The 21743-nt window shown below is 33.5% G+C and overlaps 2 protein-coding genes across 2 annotated transcripts; both read right to left on the reverse strand.

The window, feature by feature from the left end:
* Positions 1-379: 379 nt before the first annotated feature.
* On the reverse strand, positions 380-17451 carry LOC146158098 (sorting nexin-25-like). Its single transcript, XM_083384193.1, has 19 exons — positions 16898-17451; positions 16065-16244; positions 15434-15609; positions 14952-15138; positions 14494-14587; positions 14031-14113; positions 13206-13278; positions 12822-12926; positions 10472-10666; positions 9701-9842; positions 9153-9277; positions 8383-8530; positions 7155-7291; positions 6615-6740; positions 5087-5319; positions 3498-3629; positions 2580-2706; positions 1298-1453; positions 380-616 (listed from the first exon to the last, which is right to left on the reverse strand). The coding sequence occupies exons 1-19, from the start codon at positions 17449-17451 to the stop codon at positions 533-535; spliced, it is 3057 nt and encodes a 1018-aa protein (XP_083240319.1). The 3' UTR covers positions 380-532.
* A 36-nt stretch (positions 17452-17487) lies between these two features.
* On the reverse strand, positions 17488-19190 carry LOC146158099 (vacuolar ATPase assembly integral membrane protein VMA21-like). The gene is made up of 3 exons (XM_083384194.1): positions 19127-19190; positions 18237-18350; positions 17488-17641 (listed from the first exon to the last, which is right to left on the reverse strand). The coding sequence occupies exons 1-3, from the start codon at positions 19147-19149 to the stop codon at positions 17488-17490; spliced, it is 291 nt and encodes a 96-aa protein (XP_083240320.1). The 5' UTR covers positions 19150-19190.
* Positions 19191-21743: the final 2553 nt, after the last annotated feature.

A 21743-nucleotide genomic window follows, 5' to 3' on the forward strand; every position in this document is an offset into this window, starting at 1 on the left:
TTTACTAACAACAGCCATTTTGCAAAGCTTTAAGCATTTGCAAAACAACAAAACTATGAATTTTTGACCACACAGCGCTAAGGTAAGTACAACTACACAGAAAAAAGTAAAATCATTACACTGCGCCTTTAGGCCTGCTCTTAAAATGGCCACACCTAGTATAAAATCAAAGAAATAAATCAATAACCAGGTAAACAGTTTTTATTATTATAAATCAAAAACGGCTCCTCTGGTGTTTATGATTTATATTACTATGCCTGGTAGAAACAGTTTATATAGTTTTTATTAATTTTAGAGGAAAATATGTTGAATCTGTCCCTGTTCTTAAAATATATCACGACGCTGCTTTCGTCACATTGATCACGTTTATTCGACACAATTTGCAAAAAACAGAACGACAATAAAATTTCGAACAAACCACAAAACAACCACGACCAACAAAAACACAAATTGCACATTGGAACTCGTGTTCCTTGAAAGACTCTTCGAAAAAAATTCATTTATAAAGTTGCGTGACGTCACTACATGACGCTCAATTTGATGTGACGTCATTCGATGACGATTCGGGGCGAAGTATTTCGGGGAAAAGTTCTTCGACCGTTTCGGAGAGAAGGTGCTGAAATAAAACGAGGACAAAAAAATTGATTTTTTTTTCAAAATCAATTTTACCAAAAATCCCAAATCCACAACTTTGATAAAATTGACATTCTTTTTTTTGGCGAAACATGAAAGAAAAACGTCGATTTAGTAAAGTATACAAAACGTTTTAACAAATTAGCGAAATTTTTGTAGTTGATCTAACTAAGGCCAAAAAATTAAATCAAGAAAAACAAATAATTTATAATTTTGTCTTTTTAGGCTCTTAGTTTAAGATGGATAAATTTAGAGTCTATTCAAACAACTTTGGAAAGGCGTAGGGTTTTATCGTTTTTTTTTTAAATCGAATCAATTCAAATACTTTTAGGGATATTCAAAGACTTTCGGTGCCGCACCACGTCGTTAGAGGTCTACAGGTGTGCCATGATGTAAAAACTCACATTATGTGTCACTTAACATTCAGATAGGGCAACATTCTTAGCACCTACACTCCTACAGAAACCATTTAAGTAATGGGTTTGGATTAATTTAAGGCCATTACTCAACAGTTGTTATTAATATGAAAACTCCTGATAAACTGTGGTGACTGGTTGGGTTTCAACTCACCTACGGACCCAACTTATCAACACTGCTTTAATTTACCCCCAATGTAAATAAAAATGGGCTAGATTACAGTTGTTGCAAAAGTTCATAAACTTACGTAGAAAAGGTGCTTGTTTAGTCTCGCGTCCTGCAGAGCGTGGAACAAGGTTAGCGTTCCCCTGCGAGCGTTCTCATGTCCAACAAGCGCGTTCAGTTCTTCTGGAATGTTCTGCAGCAGTCGAACCTGCACTTCAAGCTTCGTCTGCGTCTTCTCCTGAAGCGTAATGCGTTTAAATCAGGGGTTCTAAAACTTTTTTTACCGCGGACCCCTAAATTCTCTTTTTGCCTCGCGTGGACCACGGAAGGCAAAACAAATCAAAATGACGTCATAGTACAAATAGACTTCTTAATCTTCTGATTTCGGTCCAAAAATGTGAACGTGGAATAGAGTCTAAATACATTCAGTGCAAAACCGTTTTAATTTTAATCAAACCGTTTTCTTTAAAAAATGGATTACTTCCTAAAAATATTTACACTAATATTTCAATTTGACCTTCATGACCCCCTAAACTAGTTCACGGACCCCAGTTTAAGAATCCCTGGTTTAAATGATGTTTAAAACGAGATATAGACCTATAAAGGGAGTGTCCGGGAACACCGGAACGGAGTCGATACATGGTTGCCCGCACAAATTTACTACAAAAAAATTCAAAACCATTCAAAGAATTTTCAAAGATCTAAAATTGGATCGCTCGACTTTTTTTGAATATAATTCGAAAACAAACCGGTACAAATGCGTCGGTCGATAATTAAAAATATTTTTTTACCGGCACTTTCTAAATAAAGGACTAAGCCGCATACAAAATTTTATAGACTATTCAAAGAACTTTGGAGCATAATGGTTGGAGGTTGGAGTAAGAATATCAAAGCCCATACAGAAGTAGGTAGCATTTTGAACGTTTCGAATAACTCTTTATTCATTTTCAACATCTGATGTTGCTTTGATATTCTTATTACGACTATTCAAAGACTTTTGGAAAAAACATTTTTAAACACTTTTTATAACGTAAATCAATTCAAAGACTTTTCAAAGGTTCATAGAACCCTGCGGTACTAAATTCAAAGTGGTAGTATTGGTACTCGTCCGATACTAGGCGGTGTCCGTGACATGTATGAGAGGTTTAGCAGAAAACGATCAAAAAGGAGGTTTGAATTTTCTTTTTCTTATTTAGTTACTTAAGTATTCAGTCAATAATTAAAAAAAAAACTTTTTTTTCTTACTCAGTCAGTAATTTTTCTTTTTTTATTTCAGTTACAAAAATAATTACGATGACTTCAGTTTAAAGCATTGTTACATACAGAGATTAAAAGAGATTTCAAAAACGTAAAAAAGTACTCACGTTGTTTGATCGAGCTGGGGAGGCCTGGGCCAGTTTGCCCCCCGGCCACATCGAGTCCACGAAAGTTTGAAGGTACCAGACCATCATCGGTTCCGACACAAGCCATTCTGAGGTCTCGCGCACTTGCCTGCAATTACATGAACAAAGTAACTAAAACGTACATACTACATATACGCAATATGTATTCAGTGATCAGGCCCTTCTAAGGAGTGAAATCAGTCCTGATTAATTAATCGTGGAATGCGTATTATGGGATAACCTTCGTATAAATATAATCTAATATGTTTTAAAGTGTCAATTGGGCAAGCGGCTAATTGAAACACACAATAAACCCTATAAATAAACACTAAAATCAAAAGAACCACAAAGGTTAAAAAAAGAACTCAAACAACTTTAATAAAATACAGAATACTGCAGTTACGCCGAACAATGGCATTATTAGTCCTGCTGAAATCATTTTTATTTTATTTTTGTTTGGCAGGTCTGCGTGAAGAAACCCAGCATTCACACGATTTTTTAGTAAATTCTTCGCTCGTTTTTTCAAACCGGCTTTACATTTTGGGAACACAAAACACGTTATTTTGAGTAATAATAAAAATAGTGAAGCCACAATATTCGATAAAATCGACATTTCGCAATTTACAGACGTTTCAACAATAACTCATGCCATCATCAGTGTAAAAATCAAGTGAAGATAAAAGCGATAACACATAAAAAGAAAGGAAAAAACGACAAAAACAGCAGAAAAAGAACGTCTTGTCGATTTTATCGAATTTTACGGCTGTACATTGTTTGTTTACTAACCAAGCATGACATCTAGCGGACATTATTTTATCAAATCACCTTGGTAAAGAAAATTAAAGTTAATTCAGATAAAAAGTTTGATCTGTCCATTAAATCCCCATTGACGACAATTACCTGTTGATGCTCCGGCCGAAAGCTACACGCACGAAAATAATCAGGCTTCTGCGGAGAAACTTGAACAAGCCTTGGAGTTCGAAGACTTCTTCGATGAGTCGGTAAAGTGGGGCGGCGACCGAGTCCTTTGTTCTAAGGATTACAAATCGTAAATTGAAATTATTTATGTTTTCTCGATTAGCCTTTGACCAACGATTACAGTTAACGTATCATTAGTACACCGAAAGCCATCGCCGACTTACGAAATCTGTCGATCATTGATGCAAGCAGGACAGTTTAGAAAAAACAATAAGCCTGCAGTGAGGTTCGAACTTACGACCTCCGGTACAGGGACCGGCGCTTTACCAACTCAACGGGCAAAATCCACCTTCAGAATGACCAGGTGCGTATTACAGTGTGGGCCTTAATTAAAAAACTAAAATGCTAAAATTTAAAGTCTTATCTAATTCTCAAAAGCTAAAAAAACACGGAATTGATTGGGATAACTGTAAAATTCCAGACTTGGAACCGCACTATCACAAAGACGGTTTCATTGAAACATTTCGGATTGACAAATGTCTTAACAACATGAACAAAAAGGATTCGTGGTATCTACTCGTCGTTGTAGCTATAACGCAATAGCTGATAAACGCTCGTTGTCCGTCGGCGCAGTTCTGTACCGAATGACTTCGTAGCGTCACAGCTTATCGCATACTTTAGTGACGTCTAGATTTATTATTTTTATCTATAGTCTTTTTATTTTTTACTTTTTAGTATATAAGCTGGTTTACGCACTTTAGTTTTAATTATTAACCCTGACAAGGTCTTCGTTTACACCAGAAGAACGATCTATCTATTGATATGTTACCTGGTGGCAGACTTTTTTCTTTTTTTACAACTAGATTTATTTTAGCTTTTTAAAATTAGATTAGAATTGAAATTAGAGCATTTTAGTTTTTTCCAAATTAGATTAGAATTAGATCGTTTTGAGTTTTTTCAAATTAGATTAGAATTAGATTGTTTTGAGTTTTTTCAAATTAGATTAGAATTAGATCGTTTTGAGTTTTTTCAAATTAGATTAGAATTAGATCGTTTTGAGTTTTTTCAAATTAGATTAGAATTACCGAATTCCTAAAATATGTAATTTTAACTAGAATTTTAACTAGAATCACGCTTAATTATTTACAACCAATTTAATTTAATCGCAATTTATTGTTATAATAACATAAATGGTAATTTTGTGTGTGGTAATGTTTATGCCTTTTTTGAAATTCCGTGTTTAAACTGAGAGAGTAAACATGGCGTTGGACAAAGTAGCATTTTTGGTAAAATCCGAATTAGATTAGAATTAGAATTAGCCACATTTCGCTCTAATTCAATGAATTACAAAACTAGAATTATCTACTTTGTGATCATGATCATCAGTGATGATGGCATTAGAAATTGCCGAAACGTTTGAAAATAATATGTCGCTTTTAACGTCTATTTGGGCCGTTATTTTCACCATTAAACTTATGAATAGAATTATCTAGTTGTCCAAGTCTACCTGGTGGACCTAACTCTATTTTTAATGGTAAACTATGTTCGGTAATTACAACTAAAAACCCTACCCGTCCTCTTCCTCCTCCGAGAGTAGCTCCTCAATATCTCCTTCCTCCTCTTGAGCAGCTTGCGTCACAACTCGGTCCATGATGTCCCTGGGAAGTCGACGGATGAAGCTTCCCAGGCTGGAGAGCGTTCCTCCGCTCCCGTCGTCCTGTTCTGCACCCAGTGAGCTTCCAGGAGAGTCCGGAGCACTGCTAAGGAAGCGGTAGAGGATCTGGCTGCAACGGAGGATCTCATCCTGGAGAAGAAGAGGGGTTGGGTCTTTAAAAGATAATAATAATTTAAGTTCGCATCCCAACTTGAGTTGATCCGTAACCACTTAATTGGTTTATTCCAGATATTTTTGCAAGAAATGTAATATCCGAAACTACCAAAAAAAGAAACAAGCAACCCCACCGACGCAGTGGTTCGTTTAGGCAAACTTATTATCTCAAGAATTTACAACCAGCTTAAACGGGAATTCAAAAAATTTATTTCGACAAATATTGTATTTCCTATACTGTTCAATTTTGGCTTGAATGGGACAACGAGATCCTACAATGACAGTTGAATTTTAATGTTGCAATGAAAGTTAAACCGAAAAGTTGAAAATATAAATTTAGCTGTTTAAACTATTGCCTTTAGCTATTTGCTAGGATAACCACTTTCTGAATGCACTCTGACATTTATTTGAAGTCTAAACGCATTTTTAGCTTTTGAGGGCAAGCATTTGCTTTTAAAATGATTTTTGTAACAATGTTTTAGAATTAATAAATGATTTTTATTTTTATATCTCTGGAATACTAATTAACTACCGTATACCATGTTTGCCAGCAATATTTAGATATCAGCATTTACAAAATGTTCGTTGGAATTAATCTGCGACCTGTTATCGATTCAGCGCACCTTGAAAGGTAACAACTGGAGGTAACCAAAAAAAAAATACAATATCCCAAAACAAAAATAGCTAAAAATGTTTCAATTTTATAACTTTTCTTGTTTGAGCATAGTAATTATGTTATTCAGCATGCGTTTTTGAGAAAAAGTCACGTGTTTTTAATCATTTATGGTACACGGTCGTTGACTGCACATCAAAATGTGAATTACGTGAGTACTCGTCTATAAATGCTAGTGTATAGTAATAGTCGGTTTCCAAATCGAATTAAACAATTTTCTTACTTTGGTATCATCTATTGTTAAACCGGAAACAAAGGTTGAAAACACGACAATTTTTACACATAACTTTGCAGTCAATGTGTTGAGGCAAAAAACTTGGATTTTAATTTTTTTAATGCCAAGTGGGGGCATATATATATATTTTTTTAATTTTTTTTTTTAATCCTCATTTGTTTTATGCCTCTTACAGAGCAGATCAAAAAAAGGTATTGACGTTGTGAAGATCCAGTCGAACTTTGCCAAAAGAAAAATAATAAAAACTTATTGTAAAAAGAACATAGGATGAAAAGCAATTAAAGGGAGACTGATTTTTTATTTTGAATCGAGTATTTTTTGTAAATATTTTTTTTTCAATGTGGTGAGGCAAGGATGCTTTACCTTCATTATGTCCTGGAGGTATTGGTCGAGGGTTGCTTTGGACTCGGCGAGGAATTTACTGTTTGTTCCGCGAAGACCGAACAATGGGATCTTGGGAAGATTCCTCTTCTTCAACCAACCTGTGCACTGCGCCACAACAAACAACAAACTAACTACAAAATTAGAGAGACCGATATTTTAGTTTACCGATAATATCGGCTGATATTTCGCTCCTACTGATATAGCCTTATTTTTTGCCTAATTTTGTTGTAGTAATCAATTTCCGATTTTATTTCAGGCAAAACAAAAAATTGTCCAGCATCATGCAAAGAAAGGGATAAATAAAAATAGATCGATCAACTGAGCTGTTATTTAGATTTGATTTTCTATTAATTTAAATTATTGTATCCAAGGTATATAAAAAAAAATCGGTTATCGTTTGGCAAAAACGTAAAAATGCAGATATCGGGAACAGTTCTTTATATATCTTTCGTTTAACAAAAACAATCAGTTTAAATTAAGTTTGGCAAAAAAATTAAATCTTTATTTTAGTCAATTTACCTCTTTCAGGTTCTGGTGCAGCTCGTGAAATTCGGTGAGTGTTCGTGAAACTACCCAACCGGAAACATCGTCCTGTGATTGGTGGAAAGGGACACCGGAACATTGGACCACCAAAGTGAACACAGGAATTGGGGGACCTAAAAAAGTAACAACATGAACACTTTGAATAAAATACATCTTTAAGAGTGTGTTCGCATCGCTGTAAACAAATAATAAAAAAAATAATTTGCATAATGAGTTCAGTTTTACACTAAAATAGTTCCCTTATTCGTAAACAGGATTTTTTTTCATTTCGGTATCAAGTTTACATGACTTTTGTTTAGATATTTACTTCGTCCCAATTATTATATTACTAATGCTACTTAAACAAGTAAATTTCTCAGTGGTAAATTAAAAAAAAAATTAGCAAAAAAAGAGACACAAGGTTTCCTAAATAACATCAATTAGGTAAGGGGGTTAAATTTTCCTTTGAAAAAAAAACCTTCAACCGGGTTCTATCTCAATTAAAATGTCTTCCTTGTAAAATGCATAACTGAAAATTAAAAAAATTAAAAAAAGTTTAGGACAGCATAATTAAACATGTTATAGATGCATAAAATAAACTGCGTGACAAAATAAAATCTTTTAAATAGTGATAAAATATATAGTTATTATATTTCTAAAATTAAGATTATTGGATTCCTTAATCAATTTGACAGCACAAAGTAAAAAAAAATATTAAATTATCTAAATCAGTGCTTTTCAACCCGTGGGATGGTACGCACTTGTGCGGATGAAAATAAATTTAGTGCGGATGACTAACTTTGTGCGGATGAATGTGCGGATAAAAATGGCGCATGTTTTTATCTCCATATGTGTAATACAGTAATCAAATAAGCTGGTGCGCCCACTTATGCGTTACAGGTGCAGTAATATAGTCTCGCATAGTGGTTCATTGCAGCTTAAGCTATCTATTTTATATCGGTAAAGGTTTAGTAGGCACAAGGTTTCAATACACAAACCCTTTCATTGTTATTTCACAAATAAAACTAAAGGTTGCAAACTTACTGAGCTTGTTTCGTGCGGGTGAATATTTTCCGAAATAAAAAAGTGCGGATGGAAATTTTAAAGGTTGAAAAGCACTGATCTAAATTATAAAACCTTGTTGAACAAAACAGATTGTCCTAAAAACGCAAAAACTAAACTGTTTTAAAAAGGCAAGTCTTTCGAACAATCTACACAAAATTACCTTCAGTGTCGCAAATGGTGGCCACATCAATAGAAGCGTTCCACTTTCCAATATTATCCCACCAAGCGTTGGTTCGTTCAATGTAAAGCTGCTGGGACAACTTGGCTTGCTGGAGGCTGTGGATCTCTTGACTCAATTTGCTGCGAATCTGCGAGAATTATTAATTTTGGAAATAAATAAACAGAAGTTCGAAACGTTTACAAAATATTATCTACTTCTGTATGGGCTTCGATATTCATTCTACATCAACTACAACCACCAGTCATTATTTTAAGATTTATTTGAAACGTTCAAAATGATTTTTATACTTCTGTATGGGCTTTAATATTCATTCTACGTTAACTACAACCTTCAGCCATTATGCTGCAATAGGACATTATTATTTTGTAAATACATTAAAAAGCTAAGAAGCATTAAGTTTACAACTAGACTTTACACACTGAATTTTTTTGTCAAATTTCAGTTAAAAGAGTTTTTAAGTCAATTAAAAAGTTACCAGAAAAATTATATCTCAATTATACACGACGATGTTTACCAATATGAGCTTTTCCAAGATTTGCATTAGCTATTCCTTTTGATAAAAAAAACCTCTATAACAATGGTTAAGAGGGTTGTGAATTTATGAAAGCTGCTAAAGTGATCATCCAATCTACTTACAAACGACAACGTTTAGCAAAAGTTTTGGTATCAGTAAAAACCGAAGTCACAAGTTTAAAACAAAAAACACCGGTTAAATGCTAATTAAGTTAAACATTTTAAGGCATTCTCACTTTAGGATCCAGTTTTGAAGCGGTTCTTAGGCTCTCCAATGCTTGGGCCTTGAACTCGAGTTTTTCTTCGATTAATCGAAGTTTTTCCATAGAACTGTTTGTGGATATGCAGGCACTTCCAAATGCTTTAAAACAAGAAAAACAATTAGAGTTATATTTTTTTAGTTGTCACACAGGAGCAAAAAAATCTTTTCAGGCTGTTTACTCAAAGAGAACTTATTCTGATTAATTTTTAAATGCTGATTGCAAAAATAACGTCAGATTTTTTACAAAACCTAATTCGTTATTTTAATGATAAAGAGAAAATAGCTACCGTAAAGCAAAGAGCTGCACACCAGAATAATATTTTGCAGAAGTGCAAAAAACATAAATGATGTTTTCAGGGCATCAGTTTTTGTCTGTCAATTTGAAGGTTTTGAATAAATCTTTATTCATTTTTAATGATGTTAAAAATGAATAAGGAGTTATTCGAAACGTTCACAAACAGCTACCTACTTCTGTATGGGCTTTGATATTCTTAATATGTTTTTTATTTTCCTAAAACTTACCAGCTTTCGAAATGTCAACTTCCTCGTCGCTGTTTGTCGTTCTCGTCAAAATCTGGTCGGAGATCTCTGGCGCCATCTGCTGGGTGTAAATGTCGCTCACCACAAACGTCGGGTAGTGGTCCTTCTCCATGACACTGTACACCTGTTACGTCACAAACGCAGTGTTACGTCATACACGGAAAAGCAACAGCGCTATATAAATCAATAGCACAGAATTAACAGGCAGTGTTGCAATGTTTAAATTCAATAAGAGGGTTGTACGATAATACCAGATCAGAGCAAATACTCTACACCAGTGTTGTAATGATTTTTAAGTGCACTGTCACTGTTTTTAAATAACTTGACATACCTTAAATCTTTTGGACAAATGAATTTGCTTAAAACGAGGGGTTTTCATTAAGCTTTTTTTGATAAAATTCGGTTATATATCTTAATTTTTAACATAGAACAATTTGCTTGCTATATGTTGCGTTTTTTTTGCTATATTTTAGTTGAGTTATTGCTTGTAATTGAGCTAGTTTATCAATTTTACTTTTTATGACAAAGATTGACTTGAGTCGAACTCGACTTTGTATTTATTGAAAAAGACTTGACTTGAGTTATTTTTACAAGACTTGACTGGGACTTAATTCATTCTTAAAAGACTTTACAACACTGTTCTATACCTAGTAGTAGTATCGGCATTAGCTTGGTTGGTGGCCGCCAAAAAAGGTTAAAATACACTGGTTTAGATAAATAACTATAATATCGAGATTTAAACACAAAAATCACCTGTTGTTGAACAGTTAGAAAATCGGTTGGCGCTTTGTTGCCGAGAACACATTCTTGCATGCCCTTGACCACCGATTTGTCAAGGTCAAAGCTCAGCTGTTCAGGAGACTCCGGAATGACGTATTGCTTGTAAATGTGGCTAACCAGCTTGGCTAGGTCCTTACCGCTGGGGTTTGTGGAATTCAGTATATCAACCTAGAAATTAACAAAAAAATGGGTCAATTTTTAACAATCTTTTGTGAACTGTAAAACGAAAGCCATCGCTGACTCACCGAGTCTGTCGATCAATGATGCAAGCAAGGCAGGCGAGAAAAACAACTAGTCTGTTGGTGAGGTTCGAACTCACGACCTTCGGTCATACCGGAACGGTCGCTCTACCAACTGAGTTACACAGGCTTAAAGGGGAGCAAGTGGAGAAATAACCATAGCACTGTTGCCTGCCGCTTGCTGTTGTCTGAACCAGCCTGCAGTGAGGTTCGAACCCACGACTTCCAGTTATTCCGGGTCCGTCGCTCTACAAACTTAACTACGAGGGCTCAGAAGGTATCATTGCTTGCATCATTGATCGACATATTCGGTGAGTCTGCGATGGCTTTCTGTGTGCTTATGATACACAAGCCATAGTATTTGTGAGTACCTTTCTTTTCTTAACTGTTATGAAACCTACTGAGCTATGTATGTGGCGGATTTTAAACTTTCATTTTTTTTTAATTTTGCACTTGTGAAACACAATTGGAGACTTTAACACGAGACACCGGATTCTATAATGATTAAAGATTTCAAGCTTTCTTTCAATTGTGAGATTTTATTGTAGAGAGCAAACTTTTATGAATTGGCCAAACTTAACAAATTGATAAAAATTTCTGTGGCTGATTTTTTTCCCAAGAAGCGAATGAAGCATACATTATTTATATTCTGCAATTAAACAATTACATCACAAATTTAAATGTAAAAGGCAAGATAAAAAAATTCAAATTTAAGAAAAGTAAATAATGACAAGAAAAATATAAACAGTTAAAAAAGAATTTGCAGACGGTTATTATTAAAAAGACCTTAAACCCAAAATTGTGTTTTTTTAAAGTTTGTTTGACTGTTTCAAGAAAACTCTATCAAACTCCATGAAATTTTTACAGCTATGTAAAAAAAATCTGGATTATAAATCACTTGAAACCTGCCAGAATATGCTTTCTAAAAAGAGGAAGCCAGCAGTGGTGTCAGGATGCGATAATGAAGTCAGCATCAAATTACTGGGACACACTTCCAGTTTGGAAAACACGCCATGCTCACACTATTCGTAATTAACGTCAATTGAAAAACAGAGATCAGATGAAAAGCAAATATTTTTTATATACTTAGATAAGTGTGGTTAACCACAAATAACAAAATTTTGTTGAGCCAAGCCTACACTTTTATTTTGTTATTTGTTTTTTTTAAATATTACTATTAAAAATTTAAGTGTAACTATTTTTTTTAATTTTATTGTAGTAAGGTTTTTTTTTTAAAGTTTGGTTTGGGTGACCGCTAAGTAGTTTTAAGAGACCGCAAGTGTTTTTTAAATTTGGGAAACCGCTGGAGAAATTTGGAGGACTGTTTCGGTCCCCCAAAACACCTTAAAAAAATTTGTAGTAACTGCTAGATTTTATAGTTAAAGTATGTTGGTATACCAATCACCATTTTTAGAGGCAAATAATTTTGTTTGTAACAAAGATGGGTTTTATAAATCGGAAATTTTGTAATGTTTTGTGTACCTGAATCCAAAATTTCAACAGCGGGGACTTAAAATTAATTTACTGGCCAACACTTCCAGTTTGCTAACACTATTTGTAATTAATGCCAATTTAGAAAACATTTGCCGAATATATACACTTAGATAGGTGTGCTATGGTTAACCAATTACCTAATTTTGGGCAAAGCACACTTCTATTTTGTTATTTTTCTATTAAAAATATTAAGTATTAAACTTATTGTTATGGTTAAACTATGTTAGTATACCAATCACCATTTTTTAAGGTAAAAATTCGTTTTGTTTTTTATTATGTTTATAAGTAAGATGAGTATCAATTATGAAATTGTTCGTCTAACAAATAGTTTTTATTAAACATGAGTGTGATAATGTTTTTATTTTGATGACCTACTCAAGAAATCTTCATCAGGGCAATGAACTTGCAACTTCACAAAATTTTTTACGTGTATGCAAACCATAAAAACACAATAGAACCTGGCTTATTCTTGTTTGTGTATAAGTTCATTCCTCTGATGGAGATTACCTGAATGGGTTATCAAAATGTTGGCACACTTAATAAAAAAATATTTGTCAGGCGTATATTCAAAAATGGGATGTTTTTCTAACCTGACTCCAGAACTTCAACAGTGGTGACTTTCCAACCTTCTTTAAGTATTTGAGAAAGTAACTTCGGCAAATCGGAGAGCTCATTATTTCCTCGAAGCTCAAAAGCTGTTAAAAACAAAGCAATGTTTTCCAAAAAATTGAAGGAGTTACTCTGCCCTCGATTTGTAACAAATTCGAACAGATATATTGCAGTTAGTTAGTTGAAAACAATTTAGGTTTTTTATTAGCATAGGACTACAAAATAATTGTTTGCAAAAATAACATAGGTTTTTAAAATAATTATTAGCAGAATTTTAATCACATACTTCAGTATAATAACAGGACATTAGGACATTTGACAGAAAAAAAAAATCACAAAAAAAGGTTCTATCGATGATTAGAAACCTGGCTTTCCACTGCACCGGTATTTCCCTCGATTGCAACATGACGAGAACCGTAGCTGTCTCCACCCAGCGATCTGCAGATAACAAAAAAACAATATTTAGTAAATTAGTGTGCACAAACAGACAAAGTAATTTTTTCCAATAAGGCAGTGGTTCTAAAAAATTTTTTGACGCCTTTGGGAAATTTTTTTTTAACTTGCAACCCACCAAGCAATAGGAATTTCACTATTTTCACTTACATTTTTTTTTGTTTTTCCACAAAGCCAATTTGTTGATATGTTGTATTTCAGAAGAACTAAATCAATTGTTAATCAATTGAATTTTTTTAAATTTACCAATGTTTAGTATATTGCAGTGAAGACAAACAGGTATTTTACACAACAGGAATTATCTGCCTTAACCCTTAATATATACAGGGTTGTCAGACAGTTTTACAAAAAAATCAAAGACAGTTAAAAAACTTCAAGAAAATTTCTTTTAAAGAGCGAAATTGAATTGTTCGATATTTTTGAAATATATTTCAAAACAAAGCAGTATAAATGTTACGGTCAACACAATTTTTTTTATTTCTTATATATCACACCTTTTTAACACATAACATAAAATGAGTTTAAAAACTTGGTAAAACACAAGACTTTTCAGTATGCAAATTAATTCAAATCCATTTTTGGCAAAACGATTGTTGCAACCCTCTTCAGTGCATTAAAGGTAAGTTAGCTTAAGAAAAAACGAACAAACTATATACGTAAGGCACGAAAAACTAGTAAAAAAGCTTTTGTGCGTAGTTAAAAAATGTTTGTAAACCCTAACAGCAACCAAACGATACCTGATTTTTCTTTCGCATTGCTGCTTGGCAACCTGGCATTGGTTTATGTAGCGCCTTAAGTTCCTGGTCATCAAGAGCTCCCCCTAAAACACCACAAGTTGTTGTTTCTCTTCAGTTAATTCCAAAAAAAAAACTGTGAACCAATGACATAGTAACAGTTGTAATTTAAAATATATTGCTGTAAAATCTTTTTCACAAAACAAATTGGCATATTATTCTTACTGCTTTATCAATTACACGTAGGGAGTTTTGTACTGTTATATTTTTGTTTCTTATATAATATTGTTGTTTTGAAACAATGCAAATAAAAAAGGGGGTTATCTTTTTTTATTTTAATTCTTTCAATTCTCTAGAAATCGCACTTAGAAAAAAAGCAACTCTCAGTTTACAAACTTTAATTCAAGAAAACAATCTATTTTGTCTACGAAAACACAAAATGAGAATTTTGCTTTTACAAAACCACCTTGTCAAAACTTCTTGCTTTTCCAGCCTTGGTGTGATCTTTCTTCAAACTGCTGATTGTTGTAGCATGGATTATTTCTGTCATTATGCGATTCCTACAACAGTATAATATTATGATATATGTTAATCAAACAGTCGCCTAATTTTATTTTAAAAGGTCTGGAAAACTTGGATTAAAGTTCGGTGGAAACTTTATTGAATAATCATTACAAAGAAAATAAAACAACTAAATAACAAAAACTGAAGTAAGCTTTCAAATAAATTCTAAAAAATTAGTTTAAAATTGGAGAAAAAATAAAATAAAAAATTGTTTGTTTTTCAGGAACAACTAGAAATATTTTCATGGCAAAATATAGGCCGATAAAAAAAAACATCAGAAGTTCACAGATGCAGATATATCGTTAGAATATCATTTCATTACTGATAAATCGATTAAGGCCAAGGAACAAGCAAACATACCGAATCTGCTGAAGGACGTTCAAGCTTTTGCATTCATTAATGATTTTGATGAAATCTTCATAAGTTGCGGCGTAGGCGTACGCTTTTGCCTGTTCGTCCTGAGAATTGTCTCGGCCTTGTAGGTACATAAGGATCGTCTGATTGATGTAATCCGGATCACAAAGCATGTCCACCATTGGCTGGAATGCTGCAAGTAAAATATGTGTCAATTTAAGGGTAAAAAAGTGGTCCCCTAGCTTTCAAAATAATTCTACCTATGCTGCAGGCCTTTTTTAGGTATTATAAGATTTGCGATATAAAAAAATATATCAAAAGGAAAAACGTCATTAAATGAAGTTAAAGACAGAGTCACCAATATACAGTGAGGTTCACTTGCTTCGCTTCATTCCATTGTATGATTTTGGTTTTGATTTATCACTAAACTTTTCAGCTTTAAACTTTTTTATTTCTCAATTTCAGCAATTTTTATTCCTAAAACTTACCGAGCCCAGCGAGGACTTCTCTCAGAATGTAGCGGAGACTGGATATTCTCGCCGACTCGGGGGGTAGATTAAGGATAATGATGTATTCGCTGATCTGACGCAGAAACGCAAGTTCGGTGTTGCTATCTCGCAAGCAAGGGTGAAGCGAAAACGCAGGGGCTGGGTCTTCTGGGGAACTGAAAAAAAAAAAAAAGTTTTCCCTGTGCTACTAACCAAATCATAAAGCCATATTTTTCTCGATTTTCTTGATATGTATAATACTGTGTGAAAAAATAGTTTAAAAAAAATTAAGAAAAACTACAATCTTTCGAATGCTCACAGCATATATAAATTCAACGACTAGAGGGGGTTTTAGAACACCTCAAATATAGAAAGATACATATCAAAGCTAAAATTAAGTTACCATTTTGGGGGTCAATGGTAGAAAATAAGTGATAAAAACAAAAACATTTAAAAATATATAATTTTTAACTTTTTTTTAGCAACAACTTCTGTACTACAACTAAACCTGTTCAATAACCTTTTCAACTAAAATGTTCAATAACCTTTTTAATGGGCATCGCAAAAAACAACAAAAAAAAGTTTTTTTTTAGACCCAAATAACCGTATAAAAAACCTGTTCAGCACTCACGTTTTCGCAGTTGCCTTTAGTTCTTTAACATGTGACAGCACGCAGTTGACAAAGCGGTTCATCATAAGGTTAACAGTGTCCAGTTTGGAGAGGCGCTCGGTGAAAGAACGAGCTACGTCCCAATAATCGGCTCGCACCATTTTGTGGAAGTTTCCGTGGTCTGCGCTAACCTTGCCGTACCTTAAAACATTGCAGACCGCTTTTAAGGAAGTTTCATTTTTTTCTGCTTATGCAAATTGCCAGTCACTGGTTTAACAGACTTTATAAAATAAACAGATATATAAAAGAGTGTTTCTAAACCTTTTTTGCCAGGACTTAAATACCAAGATCTTGGTAAAACATAAAAGTGAAGACTTGGTGATGAAATTCTGTTCATTGAACTTTTTATAAGTGAGCAAAACAAACCACTTCAGCATTAATAAAAGTTTTAATTTATTAAGAGCCATATCTTTATATTGCTTCTAATTTTTCTGAATTTTGCCAAACTTATCTCATTTAATAACTATTGTAGTTGGTGACCCAACCAGATCAGTTAAATAATTGCTAATTTATTAATTTTTGGTTGTACGCCAATAGATTGAGAAACACTGATACAAGTTTGCAATGCATAATGCTACTAAAACTTTTTACTGTTTAAATAAAAATAATTGCATACAGTTAAAATTAATTATTATTAAAATAATTGTTTTTTATATATTATACAATTTTCACACACAAAAAAAAAAAATTTACACATTTAACACGAGTTAAACAAGTGCTTTGAACCAAGCAAAACGAAAGACAACAAAACACCAGTCAGAGAAAACTTATGTATTAACAAAGCACAAACATACCAGACTTCGACGAAATCCCTGTACGTGTATTCGAAAATGCGATGCATGATTTCGTCAATATTAGGCGACACACAGACAGCTGATTCCGAACCATATGCTGTCGGGCCGTAAGCACTGGCCAGCATTTCGTGAGGCGTCAAACCGTACGGACGAATAGTTTCGTAAATGCCCTGGCTTGGTGGGCGTGAGTTTGACGATAAGGTCCCCAACTGCATTTTCACGATCGGCGATTCGGCAAGTCTTGACGTTATATTGTGCAGTAATTTTCCGACGACGTCTTCAAAATAATGCAGCCAGTTTCTCCATAAGGATTGACTTTGCAAATCTGGCGCAGCAACGTCGTTTGTATTTTCAACAGAATCATCGTTTAACGCATGTTTTTCAATGTAATTAAGCAACAGTATAATGGCCCACACCCCTAAAACGCAGCCCAAAACGAGTGCGATCAAAGTGGTGACGAGATTAAACAGAAAAACTAACAGCGAAGGCTTGGCGACAAAAACAGATAAAAGGGCCACGAGTCCCGACAGTTTCATAAAGTTTTCACGAGTCATAATTGTTTGTGGTCCTTTTGTTTTGTCGAAGGATTTCTAGTCGTGCTTCGGTTTGGCTGGAATGTCTTCCGTGTAAGCTGCGTAGACGAACAAAGCCAGAACGATGTGGACCATTACAACTGCAGTAAGGGCAGAAGGGACAATACTTGTATCCACGGTGTAGCCCAAATAACCCTCGAATAGGTAGCTCCTGCAAATCAAAAATAGAAATTACCATTAATAAACTGTTTAAGAACACAAACAATTTCATAATAATCTGCTTTAGGTATACATTAAATTATAGGGCTGAATAAAGTGTTCTGCATTTATCGACTTTTTTATTTTTTATACAGTAGCGTGTAAACAGCAAAGTAGTAATACTAACAAAATTTTACAAGACAAAAAAATTATACTCAACAGCGGAATCCTATAGCACTATCGAAAATCACCTCTAAAGCTGCACATAAAATCGATTCGTAGACTATTCAACGACTTTTGAAAAAATAAAAGGTTTTTTAAAGACTTACCAATATACCAAAAATCCAGGCGCAGGTCTAGAATCCTACCACAACGAAACACCATTTGGGTTAGGGTACAAGTTAGCGTTTGGGTTAAGGTAGGTCAAGTATTATTATTAAATTTGGAATATAATAATACTTGACCCACCCACACCCAAACGCTAACCCGCATGCTAACTCAAATTTTGTGCGTTGATTTTAGAACTGTGGTAGGATTATAGACCAGCGCCAAAATCCATTCTAAGACTTCATGAAAGGCTTTTCATTAAGTATGGATTGTTGACTTACTTGGAAACAAAGTAAGACGAGATTGGAAGTGTGACCATAAGGAAAGTGTAGAAGAGCATTTGCATTATAGTCTTGCCAGAAATGACCGGGTATCCACCTGCAGGTGCTGGCTGTCTGCAATAGGAAGCAAAAAAAGATTTAGGGAGTGTTGGGCGTTTTTATTATGCAATATAAAATACAATTGACTTAATTGACCCAAAATAACGTTTTATTAAATCATACCCAGGTAGGGCTTTTTCTGTTTTTGAGCTTTAGTTGTGCAAAAGCTATAAATTGTAGGCGCTGGTCTAGAATACCAGCACCACAAGGTTTAGATAATTATTAAATCAAAGCACAATATTTTGTTTGGGATGCGATTTAGCGTTTGGGTTCGGGTGGGTTACTTATTTTTATGTTTATTATTTAATAATATTATTGCTTATCCTATAGGCCAAACCAAAACAGAACATCTGGAAATTTGGGCACTCTTTCACTTATGTACGTGAAAAGCTATGCAAAAAATAAAACAAAATAATACCGCATACCACAACGCATATTGTGTGGGTTAGGGTTAGCGTTTGGGTGAGGGTGGGTCAAGTAATATTATGTTTATTATTAATAATAACTTGACCAACCCTCAACCAAACGCTAACCTGCACCCTAACCCAAACAATATGCGTTGTGGTATGCGGTATTTGAAGAAAGTTTTTTTTATTAATTTTCACGTACTTAAGTGAAAGAGCGCCCTATTTTGTTGTCCTTCGTAGTTACTAACATTACAGCGCACATATTGGCGTAACACATCAATCAAAACAACAGTATAATTGCATTTAAACTTTATGCAACAAACAGAATGAGCATAATTTGTTACAAAGCTATTTACTTTAAAGCAATTGATAAACATTACTTACGCATTTTGCGGCTGAGCGGGCATCTTTCTTTACAAATAATTTAAAATGTTGAGTCAAAATTTTGTTACGAAGCAAAACACATGACTAATACGGCTAGGGGGCGCTGTTCATACTTCCGTTCTCACGAGAATATTTTTCAGGACTGGGGAAAAACATTTTATGAAAATAATTCGAGCTCATATTTGTTGTATATAAGTATTCCAATGACCTAAGTCAATAGAGTGCAGGTAAGTCATACTTTTCAAATAGCTTGATTTGACTTAAGTCGTTTCGTTAAGTCATTTTAAGTCAAATGACCTGGTTCAACATTATTTAACATTTTTTGTCAAATTGCACGTGAAACAAATGGATTGCTATATGTTTGGCTTTGTTATTTGACTTGCTCTAACAATTAGTTTTATTGGAATTTTGGATTTATTAGCCTTTTAAAATGAGCCACTATCTACATTTACTACGTTACTTATAGAAGTCAATCATAGTACTTTAGAATATATTCTGGTTATAGATGAACTATTGACCTAATTCATAATAATCTTGGTGGCAAGTATCAGAGAAGCGAGGCCAAAAATAATTCTTAAAGTATTTCTTTAAACGTTTTTATATTACTTATATTTATTTCGCATTTAAAATGATGTATAGTTACTTCGCATGTAGATAGCCTAAATGCAAAAAAGAATCCCGTTATCTATCAAGCGTTGGATCATCAAAACCTTATCCAAATCACAACAAAATACGCATTTAAGCAGTTTATTACTGGTCACCAACAACATAAAAGCAAAACAATCATCTAAAATTCTAAGTGTGCAAATATATATTAACTTTATATTTTCAACGCATAGCATTACAAGGAACTCAATATTGCATTAAAATCGTATCGACATATTGGTCGATTTGAATAACTTGATTTGCACGAAAATAGCTGCATACAAAACACAAGTGAAATAACATTAAAAATAAATTCTTCGTTTGGTCTTTGTGCCGTTTTTTTAATTTAACATAAGATGAAAATAACAGTTAACAGTGCAATTATGACAAAAGTAACAATTTTTTTATATTTCATTAAGATATTTATTCTGCGTTTACGAATAGACACAAAGAAAACGGTTAGGCGTCCGCAAAGCATATTATTATCCTTTATAATATTAAACATGTATTTAAATATATATACGCTAACATAGTACAACAAATATTAGGCAAATAAATCATCTACATACTATTTAAGTTGAGATCAACATGTATACCGCAAAGTATATTATTATCCTTTATAATATTAAATATGTATTTAAATATATATATACGCTAACATAGTACAACAAATATTAGGAAATAAATCATCTACATACTATTTAACTTGAGATCAACATGTATACAGTAGCGCTGAGAAAAGTTTGTATCGCTCTTTACGCAAAAAAGTGACGATTTCCGAAAAATTTCGCTCAAAAATATATAAATATATTGCTCATGGAAATAATAGTATTCGTAGCAATGTTGATAACGTTCAGCAGGACAACAAAATAAACAATTCCAATCTACATTTTTGTTTTTTGTAACTTAAAACGATTAACAAGTACACAGCAGTGTCACGAAACGTTTCTTCTTGTGTTGATCTATTTATAATCTAGACCAGCGGTTCTCAACCAGTGGGCATACTGGTGGGCCATGGAAGCTTTTAAGGTAGGCCACACAGCAATTTAAAAAAGCTAGATTTATTAAAGAATCAAGTTTCATTTGTGTCACTAAACCTGATTTAACAGAAATAATGGTTTGGGGACAAATTGATAATTTAGGAAATGTAGATGAAACGTCAAGTTATTGTTCAGAAGCAACTATTTAATGCAAGTTGAAAAATAATTTGTTGTGATATATGCTTCGTTATTTTTTGTTCTAAACCTTTTTATAGTTTGTGCTTAAATTATTGGGCCATATAATTTTTGTGCAACGAAAATGGGCCACGAAAGAAAAAAGGTTGAGAAGCACTGATCTAGACGCATTAAGTTACAGTTGCGTAAATAAATCCGCTAAATGGCAATATCTAACGAAACTTTAGTATCTGTTACCAAGAATTCTTATTATTGGCATAAAATTTCAACAGTAGAAAATTGGAATTTGTTAACAGAATACATACGCCAAATAGATAACAATTCTGAATATTAAATCGCCGAGAACTGTAGGCATACCTGTTAGAAAGTAGAACAAGCAAGACTAGGCTAAAAAACAAATTTGCGATGAGGTTCGAATTCACAACCTCGGCCATAGCAAGTTTACAGGTATTAATCCATTTAAAATAACATTGTTTAATTTAATTTGTGTTGTGGTTATAAAAAATGTCTTCCTAAAACAAAGTACTGGAATATAGGTAAACTAAACTTGAAAGGTTGCGAGCAAGTGCAAATAAGGTTGACGGTGAATAAAGTGTGCAAAAACAACGCAACGAGATAAACTTGTGGCTTGCTAAATTTCAACACTTCAGCGCATGAAAGATGATAGCATTGTGAATTAAATCTTAATATGAAAGTGCTATGACTGGAATTTGCTAATTCGGACAAATATATTCGCTTAAAGTAAAAGTGGATTGTATATTGGCAGTGAAATAGCTTGTAAATGGAATGCTTTAAAT

This window comes from Ascidiella aspersa, chromosome 3, assembly GCF_963924565.1.
Source record: "Ascidiella aspersa chromosome 3, kaAscAspe10.2, whole genome shotgun sequence".
NCBI classification, from domain to species: Eukaryota; Metazoa; Chordata; class Ascidiacea; order Phlebobranchia; family Ascidiidae; genus Ascidiella; species Ascidiella aspersa.

Bases quoted from the DNA above. Each gene is read 5' to 3' on its own strand.
- LOC146158099 (XM_083384194.1), bottom strand. From the start codon at position 19,149: ATGCCCGCTCAGCCGCAAAATGC. The intron at 18,351-19,126 runs GTAAGTAATGTT...TTCCTATTGCAG, and splicing joins CCCGCTCAGCCGCAAAATGC to ACAGCCAGCACCTGCAGGTG. The intron at 17,642-18,236 runs GTAAGTCAACAA...TTTGATTTGCAG, and splicing joins TCGTCTTACTTTGTTTCCAA to GAGCTACCTATTCGAGGGTT.
- LOC146158098 (XM_083384193.1), bottom strand. From the start codon at position 17,451: ATGACTCGTGAAAACTTTATGAAACTGTCGGGACTCGTGGCCCTTTTA. The intron at 12,927-13,205 runs GTTTCTAATCAT...TGTTTTTAACAG, and splicing joins CCGGTGCAGTGGAAAGCCAG to CTTTTGAGCTTCGAGGAAAT. The intron at 1,454-2,579 runs GTGAGTACTTTT...ATTACGCTTCAG, and splicing joins CCCCAGCTCGATCAAACAAC to GAGAAGACGCAGACGAAGCT.